At 44.2% G+C, this 17,282-nt stretch overlaps 1 protein-coding gene across 17 annotated transcripts in view; it reads left to right on the top strand.

Annotated features, from left to right (window-relative positions):
- The window catches only part of KIAA1217 (KIAA1217 ortholog), a 455,000-nt gene that overhangs the window by 355,962 nt on the left and 81,756 nt on the right, over window positions 1-17,282 (top strand). For 12 of the 17 annotated variants that reach the window (XM_048219301.2, XM_048219294.2, XM_048219292.2 and 9 more), the window contains 2 exons: window positions 2,805-3,003; window positions 7,067-7,160. In XM_048219301.2, coding sequence (XP_048075258.1) covers window positions 2,805-3,003; window positions 7,067-7,160 — 293 coding nt within the window. Of the gene's footprint in view, window positions 1-2,804; window positions 3,004-7,066; window positions 7,161-7,184; window positions 16,335-17,282 lie in introns of those variants that run through there. The other 5 variants (XM_048219311.2, XM_048219303.2, XM_048219313.2 and 2 more) reach the window with 3 other exon arrangements.

Genomic DNA, 17,282 nt, shown 5'->3' with positions numbered 1-17,282 from the left:
AAGAGCACTGTGGTGAACAAGAACAACAAAATACATAAAAAAAAAAAAATCCCCGACCTCATGAAGCTTGCAGTCTAGAGGAGGAAAGTGTTGATAAGCAATAGCAAGAGTTAAAATATGAATTATATGTGAAAAATGCTGAGGAATAGAAATGGAACGGGGGTGGGGGGTGTGAAGTATCTGGGAGAATGGGTGCTGGAATTTTGACAAGGTGGTGAGGGAAGGCCTCGCTGAGAGGCCAACTTTCATAAATACCCGATGGACGGTCTGGATGGATATAGATGTAGATAAAAAATATTGCCGTCTGGATTTTCGAAGCTATTTCTCTATTGTCTTCTGGTTTCTGGGTTGCTGTTGAGAAAACTCCTGCCTCTCTGACCCCTGCTCCTTTGTTTGTGACTTTTCTCCCCACCCCTCTGGCAACTTGTAGGACCTTCTGTTCTCCCCCCTGCCGTCTGGAATGTCCCGGTGACCAGCCTGATTATGTTGTGCGTTTCATAAACCTTTTCGATCTCTGATCTCAGGCCCTGCAGTTTGGGGAAAATTTTTTTATGACCCTTTTTGTAAATCTTCTGTTTTTCCTGAACCCTTTTACTGAAATTCCCTTTAGTAATGCTTGGGATGCTCTGAAATAATTCTCTGTTTTTCTTGTTTTTCACTCTCTCCTGTCCTTAGTCTTTTTGCTCCACTTTCTGAGATTTCATCAACTTTTTCTTCCTCCCTGAATTTTTTTTTAATTAAGTAAACTCTACGCCCAACCCCAAGATCAAGAGTCACATGCTCTACCGACTGAGCCAGCCACGCTCCCCTCTTCCTTCCTGAATTTTTAATTCCTTCTCTCATGATTCCCAGAGCTTGCTCTTGCTCTCCAAATGTTCCCCTTTTCTTGGACTGTCTTGTCATTTCTGAGTTTCTGTTTTCTATTTATTTTGGTGTCCCACGTTCATGGCTCATATGAAACGTCTGTAATTCTGGATAGTCTGCAAATGTGTGAGGGAGGTATGGTCGTACTAACTGGGAGCTTTCATATATGGGTTGGGCCACTTCACAGCGAGGATCAAACAGAACTTGAGCTTTACCCTCACAAATCCATTGGTCTTTTCTCACAGGCCAGTCGGCTTTTCTAGAGGGGTTCCTCCAGTGTCTTGACTGAGGGTCACTCCTTTGCAAGCATTCTGTGAGAAGGCACCTCATCCTCCCTCGTCTGTGCCTGGCGAGCTACAATCCAGTCTGTTTGGTTCTTCCTCTTCAGTCTTCTGTGGAGGCAGGGAGTTGGTTGGCTGAGTGGGATAAAAGAAGAGCTCCGGACAGGTTGCAGCACCATTAGAAAGAAAAGAAAGTTCAGTCAGGCCTCATGCTTTCTTCTCAGCCTGCATTCCTCCTCTCAGAGGGATCTGGTGCCTTGCTTTTCGAGCTTCCCTAGCACTGCATGTTTTATCTGGAGTTCTCCCCTTGAAGACTCAGGTATCCTCCTTCTCTTGTCTGGTCCTGTTTCCTCTCTCATTCCCTTAATTCTTTGATTTATGCTTTTTTATTCTTCATTGTCACTTTAATGGAATTTCAGGAGGAGATGGGGACAAATCTGTTGCATGAATTGCCTTATTGTAACCAGACGCCATCTTGTATTCTTTTTTGAGTCTCTCCTGCCAAAGCTTGCTCTAGTGACATTAGTCTGTCCTCAGTAGATTCTCACAAGAAGTGGATTCAAATTAAATGTCAGGATCTGTGATATCCTGTTTCAGTTACACATTTTTGAATAACAAGTGACCATAAACATAGTGAATTAAATCAACAGTTACTTACTTTCTTTATTCTGTAATTTGGGCGAGGTTTGGAGGGGGTATCGCATTTCAGTTCCATGTGATGGCAGCTGGGGCAGGTCACCTGGAGCTGGGGGTTCTCCTCCCAAGGTGGGCCACCCACATGACTGACCCGTGGTGTAGAGACTGGAGGCTTAGTGGGGGCCGTCAGTCAGGGTCTTTCATTCTTCTTCATGTGGTCTCCCCAAGTGGCTCAGCTGGATCACAGAAGCTTGGTTCTGTGAGGGAGCATCCAAGACCACACTTGTCAAGAGGACAAGGTCTAGCGTGCAAGCACTAACCAAGCCTCCATTTTGTACTTTACTTGCTAACGTCTCATTGGTCAAAACAAGTCACATGGCCAAGCCCAGAGTCAATGTGGGAAGGGACTACACTCCCCAGGGGCATGGATACTGGGAAGTATGGTTCCTTGGAAGCCATATACCCCTGGAACTCTAAAATTCCATGATCCCATGCTTCTTGTTTTTCTTTCTGAAACATTAGTTTCATTTGGTATAAACGTTCAATAAATATGTATTAGAGCCACAGAAATATTGTAGCCTTTCCAGTTAAAATGTCTCTGAATGGACTATAAAGACTTAAATTATATAGCTTACCCATTGCTATAATGATTATGTTGTTAGTTAATGGAAAACATGGAAAACCACCCTACAGGGTCAAATTGCTAAATATACCTTTCAAGGGAATAAAGTATTGTCTTTTGCTTTAGGCTTCCAGAGGTTAGCTTCTTGTCCTTTTGGTTTTAAAATAGTTGGAAATTAGCCTCTTTAACACCTGCCTGGACTCCAGAGAATAAAAGTGAGTATTCACGTGATAACCGGGAAGTGCATTCCTTGGAAATTCCAAACAAACAGCTCTTGTTACATGCTTTCCAAGCTTGTCCCGATCGTTGCTGCCTGTGGTAAGACAGAGGCAGCTAAGCTTTTGCTGTGTGTTGTGTGCGCCTTGATCTGGGACTGAGAACTGTGTTCATTTTGCATGCAGGGGTTCTCTATCTCCAGTACGGGGATGAAACCAAGCAGCTCAGGATGCCGAACGAAATCACAAGTGCAGACACGATCCGTGCTCTCTTCGTAAGTGCCTTTCCACAGCAGCTCACCATGAAAATGCTAGAATCACCCAGCGTCGCCATTTACATCAAAGATGAAAGCCGAAATGTCTATTATGAACTAAATGATGTAAGGTAGGTAGTTACGTCGTGTGTGTGTGTGTGTGTGTGTGTGTGTGTGTGTGTCCACCGTACGGCATTGAGCACTGCTGCAGTGCGGACTGCGTCCTCATTTCTCCATGTGCCCTGGAAGGAAGCACAGCTACTACTCTGATTGTCAGGCTCATCTTACCCAGGTCTGAATTCACCATCTGTTTTTCTATAATCCATTTATAAGGTCTGGTTTATAAAAATGAGGACAGACTTCTCCCACCTAGATCTTTGCCTATTACCTCTGAGAAGAATGTAAGAAATAATCTAGTCCACTGTTTATCGAAGAGTTGGGGAAACGGAGGCCCAGAAGGTGGTAGAGAGACTTGATCAGCATCCTAAGGCCATGCTTGTGACAGGAACTCTCCCAGCTCCTTCTCAAGGGCTTTTTCCCCTCCCAGAGACTGTGAACATGTTAGGTAATGATCCCACTGGGACATCATTTACACCAATAGGTTAAAGTAGAAGCAGGGGACCCTGTGCTGTGGACCATAAGAAAAGAGGCCGAGAAGCAGTCTCCCTCTCCATGCTTTTCTTACATAGCTGGCCTTACCAAAGAATCTCCCTTTCCAGGTGGGCTTTCTGCAGAGCCCCTTAGGAAATGTACCGTCAAATGAGGCTAAGTGGACTCATGCTATTGCAGGGGGCGCAGAAATAGAAGCATCTGTGTCTGCTGTGGCAGTGTCTAGAGCAGAACGGACCCCTCCGAACTCTCCCGGCCCAACAGCCTGACAACCAGACTGGAGTTAGCACAAACAAGGAGTCGCTAGTACAGCTCCTAGACATTTTAGAACTTAACAAAGTATTGAATGACTAATTCAGCCCTTTCGTTGTATGGAACCAGACACTCAGATGCATGAAAGTTAAGGGACTAATTCAAGATCACACAGCCACATCATTGCCAAGCGCAGCCCCAGACAGGACTGTCCACATCCTTTGGTGAAGAGGGTTTTTTTTTTGTTTTTATTTTTTATTCCCTCAGAATGTTCCCTGCCCAACTGATCTAGGCCACAACTTGGATTTTTGGGTCCCTTCCCCATGGGGAGAGCAGGACGCCCTGTTTCTTCATTATGAAATTAATAGAAACCACTTTTTTTTTTTAAAGATTTTATTTATTTATTCGACAGAGATAGAGACAGCCAGCGAGAGAGGGAACACAAGCAGGGGGAGTGGGAGAGGAAGAAGCAGGCTCCCAGCGGAGGAGCCTGATGTGGGGCTCGATCCCAGAACTCCGGGATCACACCCTGAGCAGAAGGCAGACGCTTAAGGACGGCGCCACCCAGGCGCCCCTAGAAACCGCTTTTTAACCCTGCGCCTCCAGTGCATAACAATGTGAACTGATCAATATGTAACAATGGTCACAAATGACATATGTAGGCGCGTGCCAAGGTGTATGAGTACTTTAGGGCTTTCAAGGTTTGACACATGCCCTAACGTATAAGGGCTACGTCTGTTACACCACCTTGCTGCCTTTAAAAAGCGTGTTTAAATATTCATGGGGATCAGAAAATTCATGGTTGTTTTTTAAGATGAATTATTAATCAGCTTGTCACTAAAAAAAACCCCTGAATTTACAGAGCACGAACTTATACATGAAGCCATCAGATTGTATGTAGGAAGTATGTTTGTGGTCATACAGTCCCATGCAGTGTTTCCACATGGGCATGCTGTTATACAGCAATCTTCTTGAATTTCCATGTTTTGCAGTGAGAGGACTGGAGAGAAATGGTGATAATAAATCTGTATGAAACTACATAAAGCCACATTGGGCTATGGAGCTCAAGCCGGGTGAGGTTATTGGGAACAAATGGACCCCACTGTCTTGCAGCCGATGCACACATTTTTATTTATTTATTTTTTCATGCAAGCACTTTGAAATGGCAAAGAGTCATGATTTTCTAGAGCTTTTCCCAAACCTCAAACCATTACTGCTAGGGTTCTCTTTATGCGTTCTTCCGGAGTGTCCCAAGGAAGTTTTGGAGAGAGAGAAGGTAGGGAGGACGAAGGGGTAAAGGTCCTCCCAACTTTCAGACTGAGGTGATTCTCCTTAATGCGAAGTCAGTTGATAAAACAGATGAAAATAGTGCTTGAGAGAAGACAGGCTCCTGTCCTTCAACATGAATAATTTTCCGTTAATATGTTTCCATTTGTGAAAGTCATTTTTAAAAAATCTAATGGGAAAGTCACTGATTTATAAGTTTGTCTGTGACTTTACTTTTCAGTAGTTTGATTTACCCGTAAAAGTGGATCTAAACATACTTAAGTGGATAAAGTGTTGCTATTTGGTGATGAATGTGTTTATGCCAGGTGCTCCTATGTGTGTCTTTTTCAAAGAACTCTTCTCTCTCTTTGCTTATATGCATAAAATGCCTCAATTTTATTTTATTTGAGTGGTAGAATAAATTCTCACCGGCAGCATCGTATAGATTCTCTCCCCCCTCCAAAAATGTACTATGTGGTTTGTCACTGAAGACAATGGCTTTAATCTTCTGAGCCCAGAGACGAATTTCCTTTCACATCCAGTGTTTTTGAAGTGAGAGTGTGTTGGTTAAACATTTAACTATTTCGTCGCTGTGTTGGGTTCTTCATATTTTCCTTTAGGGAAATGCTATAGAGCGTTCAGGTTGAAATTCCATGTTGTAAATGTTGCCATGGTAAATGCAATCTGGGCCTTTACTGTTGGTTCATCTTGAATGAGCATGTTTCTAAATTAATCATAAACCAACCTCGTGTATTTTAAATACCTTTAGAATCACACTAAGTTTTTTTCATGACTCAAGTAAGGTTTTCAGTTTCATCATATAGTCCCTTGTGACTCCCCTCCCTCCAGAGCCACAGCGGGGATTCACCGGAGGAACCCCCCATGTCCTCACCTTCTGTGAGCTTTCGCCTTCCTAGAGAGCTAGCCCCTGTAATAACAAGGGCTGCATGCTCCCTCTCACGCCGGCTCCTAACGAGCTACTTGCCGTCTAGAGCAGCCCTGCAAGCTTGGGCTAGTCATTGCTTCAAAGCAATTACTGACAGATATTTAAAGGAGGGAAGCAAGACGAGTCCAAGAATCCTCCACTTCATTTAAAACAAAACATAACCCAGTAATCTCAGAGATTGCGATCAGCCCACGGAGCGTGTGGTTGCACCTGGAGGAAAGGAATGCGCCTCCCTGCACACAGGTCCCCGAGCTCAGCGCGCCGGCCTTGGAAGGACGCAGTGTAGACGGGGCTGAAAGTGCCTTGGGTGGCCCTTCTGCTGATGAAAGCTGAATGTGGAGGGAGAAGGACTTCGTAGACGTTCCTATGCTCTTAAATAATTTTAAGGTAGGCTCTGAGCAAGATGCGGGACTTCTGTCTTTTGCTGCGGTATGACTGACTCCGGGCTCAGAAGGAGAAAAGACAAGCAGAAGATTCCGTCTGCTGCTGTTCCTTCTAAACACTCTGCACGTCCAGTCAGTCCTCTTGTACGTAGACGAGTATTTTTAATAGCCACTATGGAAGGAAAAAAAGGCATTGTAAAGATACTAGTTTTGATCTTGGTGGTACTTTTTTTTTTTCCTGGACTGCAAATAACATTTTCTGTTCCTTGCTGAAAGTGTTTGAAGGAAAAACCATTTTCCTTTGTGTGCATTCATGAGATAAGCAGAAAACCAGGTGTTTGGGCAAAGTAAACTATTAAATATTTAAATATTAACCAAATCTCTTTGAACGTAGTGTAAGTATCGGAGCTTTATTGTCCCTGAAAGTGGGAAAGCTTTCCTTGCTCAGATCTTGAAAGAAAGTCCACGCTAACCGATGTTTGTGGGTGGAGGACCACAGGGAAAGAAGAATTCTTTCTTGAGGAGCAAAAAAGGGAAAGAAACGCTGGAGTCACTTTGCTCCTTTTCCGTATTTATTTTTGCCTGTTGTATGGTGAAAGAACTTTTTGTCCGGTTGACTGTAGACAACAGTTGGATTGTCTGTTCATGTCTTTTACCTGATTCTGCAGGGCAGGCAAAAGAAATGGCCAAAGTCAGGCTCCTTTCCTCTGCCATAGTCATTGATGTTTTTGATTCCAGGAACATTCAGGACAGATCGCTCCTCAAAGTGTACAACAAGGACCCTGCACACGCGTTCAACCACACACCGAAAACTGTGAACGGAGACATGAGGGTAAGTGTTCCCGTTCTATTTTTAATTTTATTTGAGAAGTCAGGCCATCCCTTTTTCTGGCCCGGTCTTCTGTTGCAGTCACACCCCACCACCAGGTTTCAGGGCTTGTCCCCGCTCATCTTGTCTGATGACTCATGATTTGTGCCTTGGGAAAGAAATCAGATTTCGTGGACATTTGGGGCAAAGGGACTGAAATAGGGCCTGACACATTCTCATTTATCTCTAAGCATGGGGTTGAGTTGTGTCCTCACTCCAAGGGGATCCTGAAAATCTTTGCCTAAAAGCATCTTTGGTCCATATACATTGACTCAGAGGATCTCTTGCTATTTTTTCTCTAATTAAAACAAAACTAACTTACAAACAACCACCACAAAACCCCATGTACAATTCCATGTAGAATCTATTAATATTCTTACATCAGCTATTCCAAGCAAGCCCTAGCATTCTAATTAAATTCTTCACCTCCTAATTCACACTGTTTGCTGCTGTACTGTATTAAATATTATCAAACCTTATCTGAGTCCCGTCGGAGGCATAGTCCAAAAATCTGCATGATGTGGGAGCTGAAATTCTCTGGATTTAGATCATCTCCAAAGATTATCCAAACATTCAAAGCACCCAGGGATGTTTTGAGGAGAAAAGAACAGGGTAACAGAAAAGACAGATTTTAAAAATCATATTAAGGCAGGTTCGCTAAAAAAGGGCCTGAGTGTCTAACAATAGTGCTGTGGCCCCCTCCAGCTCTACCTCCTTCCCATCACACACACAAATTTAGCAGACGCTGCACCATTTTATAGCATCCTTTCTGAGGACTAGTGCTCTGCAGGATGCTGGAGTTTAACTAGGAGGAAAGTAAAGGAATAGTCTTCTTGCCAAAGAAGCCCAGGCATTGCCTGTCCTAGCATTGTGGTTGCATTCCCAAGGTGAGCCTGTCTCTTCTTCCCAGACAGAATGTATCAGTTTGCTATTGCTGCTGTAACAAATTAATACATGTTTCATGGCTTAAAATGACACAGATTTACTATCTTACAGTTCTAGAGGTCGAAAGTCCCACATGGTCCTCAGTGGGCTGTAAACTCAAGGGGCCAGCGGCGGGACATCAGCTTTCCTTTCTGGAAGCTCTAGAGAGAATGTTTCCTTTTTTCTCCCCAGCCTCCAGAGGTCACGCACGTTCCTCGGCTGGCAGTCCCCTCTTTCCATCTTCACGCTCAGCCAAATAGCATCGCTCCCACCCCGGCTTCCATTATCACATGTCTAACCCTCCCTCTTCCACGTTTAAGGACACTTGTGATTACATTGGGCCCGCCCAGTGCCCCAGAATAATCTCTTTATTTTAAGGTCAACTGATTCGCAATCTTAATCCCCCTTCCTTGTGTAGTCAGAGGCTCGACGGGTTAGGAAGAAGACATCTTTGAGAGACCATTGTTCTTTGTACCCCACACGGTGTGTGAGTTTAGGACCAAGAGGCCAGAAGGTCCGATAGAAAGTGCTGGAAGAATTTCTAGGGAATTCTGGACTGGAATATGAGTGATGACATTGTGGGATTAGAGCCCACACTTTGGGAGGAAAAGGCTCTTACGTCTTCAATTACTGGGTTGTTTTGTTTTGTTTTCTTTTTTATATCAGAAATGATGTGTGATTTGAAGTGAAGGCTGTGTTGCTACTTCAGAAAATCTAGGATTTTGAGGCTTATATTTAGCTAGTTATACTTTAAATGTAAACCGGCACCACGTGAAGGCAGATTGAGTCATGTTGATCGTGAAACACGGACTGAGTGTTACAGTGCCCTTGCTTTTTATTATTTCGTTATTCTTTCTCAGTGACGTTCTTAAGAGTCCTCGTTGCCCTGGATATCTTTATTTTTTTGATATGTCTAGCCTTCGACCTGGAGTTTCATGGCACTCAGAGATCTGTTTCTGTTACGTAGAGCCCACACGGGGGCCCCAGAATCGCCTCTGAAAATCTTGTTTATGGCTGGGGAAGACACCTGTTTTAACTCTCAAGCAGCTGGGGTACCTACATAAGGACCAGCCGTGAGCACGTAGAGACTCTAATATCAACCATATGGACAAAGCCTATTAGAATTCAGAACGTTTGCTCTGGGTTTCGGTGAAGTTGTTCTGCTTTTACTTTTAGACCAGACCCTAGCATCTTTCTGTTCCCCACAGTCTCCTTCAGACAGCCCTTTTTGTGTGTGAGGAAGTCAACTGTTGTCCCCAGATGACAAGACAACAAATGTTCACCGTCCAACCCACAGACACGCTTTTAGGTTTCCGAAAAGACTACTTAGACACGAGAAATAGAACGTGGTTTTTAAAACCAACGAGGTGTGATCATGCCTGCAGTTTGTAACTTGGCCCCTAGTCACAGATTCCAGAAGCCAACAGACGTGGAATTGCTTCAGCCTCACCTTTTGACTGTGGTGGTTGGAATTCTCTCTCCTTCTCCGCGAATGTAGCTGCCTCGCCATTAAAGGAAAGGAGGCTTTGCTGAGCCCGGCCTGGAGCCCAGCTGCATTCCCCATCACATATGGTGAAGAACAGAAAGAGAACAGAGCAAGGATCGATGGCTGTAGACTAAACCAGGCCGCATGGTGGGTTTAGGGGCGCTCCCTCCTTCCGTATGTTTGCAACGTGCGCGTGGCCGTGAAGGAATTTGATGCTAACTATTCGCGTGAGTCAGGGACGCAGCCCCGCGCCTGATGTCATTCGCCTTCCACCGCCAGCCTCCGCCAGCCTGGGACAGCCCGCCCCGCTGCCCACCCGTGACCCACAGACACGCATCGCAGGAAAGACATTGGTTAGATCGAGCAGAGGCGCAAAAACGGCAGCACCAGAACTCTTCGGTGGCCCCCGAGACTGTCCTTAAACAATGAATTTAAGATCTTAGCCTGTGAAACCAAAGAAAATGGGAGACTCTGAGTCTGCACCGGTCACGTTCGCCAGAGCAGTGTAACGATGGCAGTGGCGTTACTCAGGAAGCCTGTTAGACGAGAGTATTAACTCGGAGGCTGTGGGCCCCAGAGCATGCACCGAATGTATACCTGGCGGGGAAAACGTGTGTCTAGGTTTTCATTTAGCGTCCGGCTGCGCACTTTGGAGGCTAGTCTGTGGACGGAGACTCGTGGCTCTCTGCTGGAACGGAGCACAGCCGGCTCCTGATTCTTTGCATGTGGGTGCAAATCACCCCGGTCTAATTTAATCACATGGCTTGTGTTTCCTTACAAAATTAGATAGTAGCTTTGAAATTTAGTTCCCAAGGGACTGAGCTCACCATATGGAAGAGGCCCTCTTGCAGAATTATGTGTGCACTCACAGGGCTTGTCACTCACGAATGTACAACTCAGAGATGAGCCGTTCCATCTTGGGGCTCTCAGAGGGTACCAGGGACTTCCTGCTCACCCAACCCAGTGGCTTTTTCGCAGTTTGGGGGCTTTTCCACCCTCCAACACACTTTGAGATGACTTCCTGTGATTTTCTGCTCCTATCATTCAGTTCTTTCCCTCTTGTATGTCTTTCGTTTGTACTTATATAGGACAGCTCCCAGATTTGCATTTAGAACACCCTCCCCAGACCTGGCCTTCCATCTTAAATTCCTTCCTAAGAACCAAATCAGTCACTGCCTCCCAGACCTCTTTTATTTCAGCCCTGCCTTTGACACCCATGAATGGTCTTCTTAGAAACCTTGGTTTCTACTTACACCGCCATTTCCAAATTCCTTCCTTAGGTTCAAACACATCTCAGCCTGCCTCATTCACTAACTCTTCTTCCTCCTGCCCCTGAATGGTCTTCAGTGTGCTCAGACGGACTTCACCAGTGTGTGTGTGTGTGTGTGTGTGTGTGTGTGTGTGTGAATTTGCTTTTTTTTTTTTTTAAGCTGCATCCTTTCATGTGTGGTTTCTATCTTGCTGCTGACTTAACCATTACATCAATGTGATGACCCTTGAAACTGTAACCCCAGCTCTGCCATTTCTCTAGACTTCAGGAGCCCAATGTTCAGCTTCCAAGTAGCTGTCTCCACATGGATATTCTTCCAGTATTTCCATTGTATCCCATTGAAGAAAAAAAAATCCTAATCTTTCTCTTTTTTTTCTCTCTGAAGTCTTTTTCCTGCTTGCTTTTTTTGTTTGTATGCAAGATAGACATTGGTGGGGTGTATGTGTGTGTGCATTTTGAAGGGTGGGGAAGAAGAGATTTAAAAAGTTGAGTTATCGTTGATTCTTTGATGGCATAACTCTCGTTTCTCAACACGTCCCCCAGTCAGCAGAGCTGGTCCAGGCCGTTTGGGAAGGCCTCTTAACGGATGCCCCTTCTGCCATTGCCTGCGTCACTGTTTTCATGACAGCTAAGTTTTTGAGCATTTACTAAGCACTCTTAAGAGTGATCTCATTTAATCCCCATGACAACATTTTGAGGCAGGTATTGGTGTAAGCCCTCTCTGTTGACAGCCTAGAAAACAGTTGCTAGGTGTGTGAGGACATTTGCCCGAGACCACGCAGCTAGAGAGTGGCGGAGCTGAGATTTGAACCCAGGCAGGTGGGCTCTAGATCCCCGGCTCTTCGCACCACTGCTCTGCTGCTCCAGTTCTCACGTTCAGTATTTTTCTAGTGATCAGTCATGCAATAGCCTGTAGCCAGGCTCCCAACTCACCTGACCCCAGTCCAACCACCGCTTCCCAAGCTGGCCCCCTGAGCCCACCGTCCCACCACACAAAGAATAGCACAAGGTGTTGGTCACTGTCGTCCGCATCCCCACACCCAAAGCAGAGCCACCTGTCCGTTCTTACTCCGCGTATCTGAAGTGGCCTCTCGCTCCCCACGGATCTGCCTTTCAAAATTCCTTCCATCTCACATACAATAGGACAGCTGCTCAATTCCTTCAATAAACCGCTGGCCTGAAAAAACGTGGGCAGGAACACTGTATGTTTCCCAGGTCACGTCTATACCGTAACAACCAAATGCCACGTGTGCACCATGGTAGAATCCTCATTGGAACAACCAACTGTTAAAGACATCTTTGAAACTCTTTGGGAAATTTGAACATGTGTTAGGAATCAGGTGATGTTGGGGGTGCCTGGGTGGCTCAGTCGGTTAAGCGTCCGACCCTTGGTTTCGGCTCAGGTCATGATCTTGCGGTCATGGGATCGAGCCCCATCTTGGGCTCAGTGTGGAGTCTGCTTCAGATTTTTTCTCCCTCTCCCTCTGCCCTTCTCCACTCATTTTCTCTCTCAAGTAAATAAATAAAACCTTTAAAGAAAAAAGGAATCAGGTGATGTTAAGGGATAACTGGTCATTCCATTGGGCGTAATAATGGTTTGGTGGTTATATTTTGTAAAATGAGACATACTAAGTATTTACAGGCTAAATGGCATGATGAAAGGGATTTGCTTAAACATACCTCTGCAGAATAAACCAAAACAGCGGACATAGGTGAAATAGAATCGGTAACCTGCTGAAAAATGTCACAGATGGATGATGGGAGCTCACCAGATTATTTTCTCTTCTGTTTCCAAATGGTTGAAATTTTCCATCTTGAGCTGTTAAGACATAAAACCTTGTTTTAGAGGCCAACTACAAGGCCACCTACTTGACGACACTCTCCCTAATGCTCCGGCAGAATTTACCTTGCCCTTTTGGGGGCATGCGGCACGTCATCCTGGTGTTAGAACCATCTAGATGGATGAGTGTCTCAGCCACAAGACTGTCAGTTCTCCAAAGGCATACACCATCTCGTGTTCACGTTTGTATCCCTCCAGAGCCGGCCACAATGTCTTACCCACGGTGCGCGTAAACCCAGAACGCATGGGCTCCTATCACGGTAGTGTGCAATTGCTGTATTATTCATTTTCTGCCATTAACGAGAACCCACTGTAAAAATATCTCTCTGTTCTCATCACCAGAAATAGTTGTGCTTCTCCTGGTTTATTTTTGTCATATGGACACTTTGAATCTTGAAAGTGATCATTTTCCCTCTTTGTGTTGCTACTCTAAAGCTTAGAATTAAATGTGTGGCCCGCCCACAACAAGCGTACAGACATTCGCGGCGTGTATTCTGCGTGTTGGCTTCGTTCCTGGCCTCTCTTTTTGGTTTTCCTACTTTCATCTTTTTGTCAGATGCTCCACTTTGACTTTGGTGGGGAGGGGGGCAAAATGTCTGTGAATTCTATTCATTTCTCCGTGGAGTCAGGCAGGGTACAAGTAGTAGTCATTCTAGACCGTTGTTTTTCTGGATGTCAGATCACAGACCTTTTTGTACCCACACAGCAGGCAACGTGTTAAATACTTCACATACTGATGAGCCAGGAACTGTGCCAAGTAGGTATAGTGACTCCGTTTTTACTGATGGTGAAGCTGAGGCCAATGAGTTTTTCCTAGGCCCACACAGCTGGTAAATGTCAGACATTGGATTTGAACCCAGTTCTTTCTGACTCCATGTATTCAGCTATAGCCTCCCTTCTTTGATATTTCTATTACAGTTTTGCAGGTTTTGAAATGATGCCTGATGAGATTTTAGAGCCCATAAAATATCCTTTCTTAAATTTGTTTCACTTCTTAACTCTGTTAGGTGTCTGTCTTATTGCATCTTTTTATAGTTAACTTTGCTCCATTGTGTTCTCTTTTGATGGGGCTAAAAAGATACCCCCACGACCCCCCTAAAAAATGAAAGAAGAAGTATGTGTCATTTAGTATGTATGCCTTGGAGCTCTTTTTTCCATGGGGCAGTGTTGAGAGGAAGGTTTTGGGATTTGGGGAGGGATGAAGTAATCCTGTAGAAATGGAAGAGAAGAGGGGCGCCTGGGTGGCTCAGTCAATTAACTTCGTCTGCCTTCAGCTCAGGTCATGATCCCAGGGTCCTGGGATCGAGCTCTGCATATGGCTCCCTGCTCAGTGGGGAGTCTGTTTTTCCCCCTCTCTCTCTGCCCCTCCACCTGCTCTCTCAAATAAATAAATAAAATTAAAAAAAAGGGACGGAAGAGAAGAGAATCCCATAGAAATGGAAGTTTCTGGAAATAACTCCTAGCTAATCTTTCAGTCGTTCAAGGTTCTCCTCCTTGACCCACCACCAGTGACCGTGATATTAATGACTAACTCACAAAATATACCGACTCTGGGCCAGGTCCTACCCTGAGCACTGTGCTTGTATTCATTCTCATTTGATTTTCAAAACAATCCAGTGTGAGGGGAATTCCTGTTATCCCCTGTTTCAGATATGGAAGCTGAAGATCAGAGAGGTTAGGGAACTTGCTCGAAGCCACACAGCTCTTCTGTGGTAGAACTGGATTGGGAGCCAGGCAGCCCAACTCCAGAACTGGCCTTTGCTCACTGTGGTGGTCACGACTGTCCTTCCTCCCTCTGTTGCCTTCATCCTTGGTGTCCGTGTGCCACCCATGTGTGAAGATCTAACTCAAAAGCCACCATCTTCGTCAAGACTTCCCTACCTCCTCCCTTTTCCAAGCCTCTTTGAGCCTCCACAGAACCTCACCTGTCCTCCTCCCTCCCTTGTCCCACTCATCTTTTCCTGCATGCCGTGGACACACCTTTAGTTCCTTTTAAACCCTTAGCTTCCCATTCAGTTCATCTGCATGCTGCCTGTGTTTCCCTCCAACAATGAGGAAATGCTCATTAACTGTCTGGATGAAAAAGGGGTTCACTTCAGCACCTTCTCTATCTCGAACTTTCAGTGAATACCCTGTTTGCTGAGATCAGTACAATGATTTGTAAATACAAATGCGAACGTTTGAGTTTGCAGCACATTCCCGAGCTTATCTCAGTGGTAGTTCCCGACCGAAATGAGAAATAGAGAATATCCGTCTGTCCTAACAAACTCTCCGTCCTATCAATATAATTTCACAGCAGTTAGTAACCCTAAAGTTTAAGATGAGAATAACAGATTGGTCGGATTGAAACAAGTGATGGTCAGAAAAGCATACATATCTGCTTTTTAAAAATTTCTTTTCAGGAGTTAAATTCACCTGTGGTAGAAAGTCAGCTAACCTCTGGATACCAGATTAGATAAGACAGATCTTGCTTTACTGTATTTATAACTCAGTAGGACAAATCTTACTTGTAGATTGAATTGAGTGAGTATTTCCTATTGGATACTCCCAATACTCCACACTCACCAAGTAGGACTGATGATTTTTAGACCAGTTAACCTGGTTCCAAGGTTCGCCGGTTCATTCACCCAACCATTATGTACCACAGCCGTCCTCTGAGTCTGGCTCTTGTGCAAGCTTCTGAAAATATAACAGTGAGCGAGTCCAGCAGCAGGTCCGAAGTCAATAATCCACAAGTCCATAATCAGTCGTGATACAGACATCTGGACGTTTCCACATCAGTTCCAGGCTCTGTGAAATCCTTGCCTCCGTTCTATTATTTGCTTGAGTTAACACAATGGAACTCACTTGGGTGATGTATTTAATTATGCCCCCCTTTATATCATGCTTTTCTGACAGGCAGAAAGATGTCTACGGTACCAGTGGTAAGGAATTACTCTTATTGAAGTGATTAGCGGGGCAAACACATTTGAATACAGTGGCTATCCAGAGCACGGGAGATATTTTCTTCCTCCCTAGCTGCTTCCACTTAGACTTTATTTTATTTTCTAAGAAGCAAGAAAGGGTAATATACGCACATCTGATATGCAGCTTCCAAGTGATACAAATCTCATCTTTCCTGCTGTGTGGCTGCTTGCTTTTCCTTGCACTTTTTTTTTTTTTTTTGTCATTGAGAGGTTATGACAACATGAGCCATATTGTATTTATAAACATCACGTGTTTCCTTGATATGGCTTGCAGTTTCTGCCAGACGGAACACATGGAAGAAACATTTCTCGTTAGCTCAGCATTGGTTTTAGTTATGCTGATTTCCGGGACAGGAAAAATGCCTTCCTACTCAGATTTAACTTTCGTAGAGTAGAAACAAAACCTCTGAATGTCCGTGAAATGGTTTTAACAAGGGTGGATACTGCTCCTTTAAACCACATATTTTGAGTAAAAGCTTCCTTCTGTTAAAAAAAAAAAAAAAAAAGAAAGAAAAGAAAAAAAACCCAAGCCTTGCATTTAGTCACCATAAAGACAGCCAGAGCTGGAAGCCTTCGAGAGATGGGAGGTTTCAAGGTCTCCGCAAGTCTAGAAACTTTCTGCTAGAAGAGAAAGGGTCACGGAGCATGTAAGGTAAGAACTGTACCTTTGTAACAAAATAACAATTTTCAGGCTGTTTTTGTCATGCTGTGGGACATTTTGCCTTCAACGGAGTCAGGTCTTCCGTATTTCAGTTCCATTCAATGAGGCATTAAAATTCCAGGTTTTTAATTTTCACTCCTTAGCACCCTGCTTGGAAGGAAACTTCCTTGTGGTTGGCGATAGTTTGTTTTTAAAAAGCCATTTAAGTTACGTTTGGCTGTCCTCCATCTATAAATCCTATGATCTAGTTTCTGTGTAACCTTATGATTTAAAAAGGATTTAATGTGTCAACATTATCTGCTGGTACAGATCTCACTGATGTATGTGTTTGGTGACCATTTTCAGTGTTTTCCTGAAGATGTTGACTTGCATTTAGTTTCTGAGACAAATGTAGAAGATTCGAAGATGTGATAACAGTGGGAGGGGGACCTGAGTATGTGTCCTTCAGCACCCTGGGGAAAATTATTTGTTGTTTTTTCCGTGTGAAAAGCACTTTCAATTTTAAATTACAAATAGCTGCTGTGTCTCGGTTTTGACTTTTTTAAAAGAAATAATCATTGTAAGCTTTATGAGTCACATTTAAAACTTCTACAGTTTTATATAACAGATATAATCCTGTTTTGTCAGGCTTAATGACTGCTTGAAAAAAGGCTTTGGCAAAAATTATATGCACTGGAGATGACTATTTTGTCTTATTCTTGCAATAGTTAGGTCACAATATTTTGCATTTTTTTAAAAAGGAATTCGATAGAGCAGTGTCCTTTTAAATCAGGCTGTTTCCCTTGAAAGGTTCACGTGTGCGTGGATCTGCTTATCCGTATCCCTGTGGATATCTTTATCCCAACTCGGAGATGAGTTCATATGCATGAAAAGTTGTTACCTAATGTGGTCTTGGTAACATATATTATTTCATACAGTCGTCAGAATAACTCGACTTCA

Source organism: Ursus arctos, unplaced genomic scaffold (assembly GCF_023065955.2).
Source record: "Ursus arctos isolate Adak ecotype North America unplaced genomic scaffold, UrsArc2.0 scaffold_30, whole genome shotgun sequence".
In the NCBI taxonomy this organism is placed as follows: Eukaryota; Metazoa; Chordata; class Mammalia; order Carnivora; family Ursidae; genus Ursus; species Ursus arctos.
Note: the sequence above shows the minus strand (reverse complement) of the source record. Positions and strands in the feature narration are given on the sequence as shown.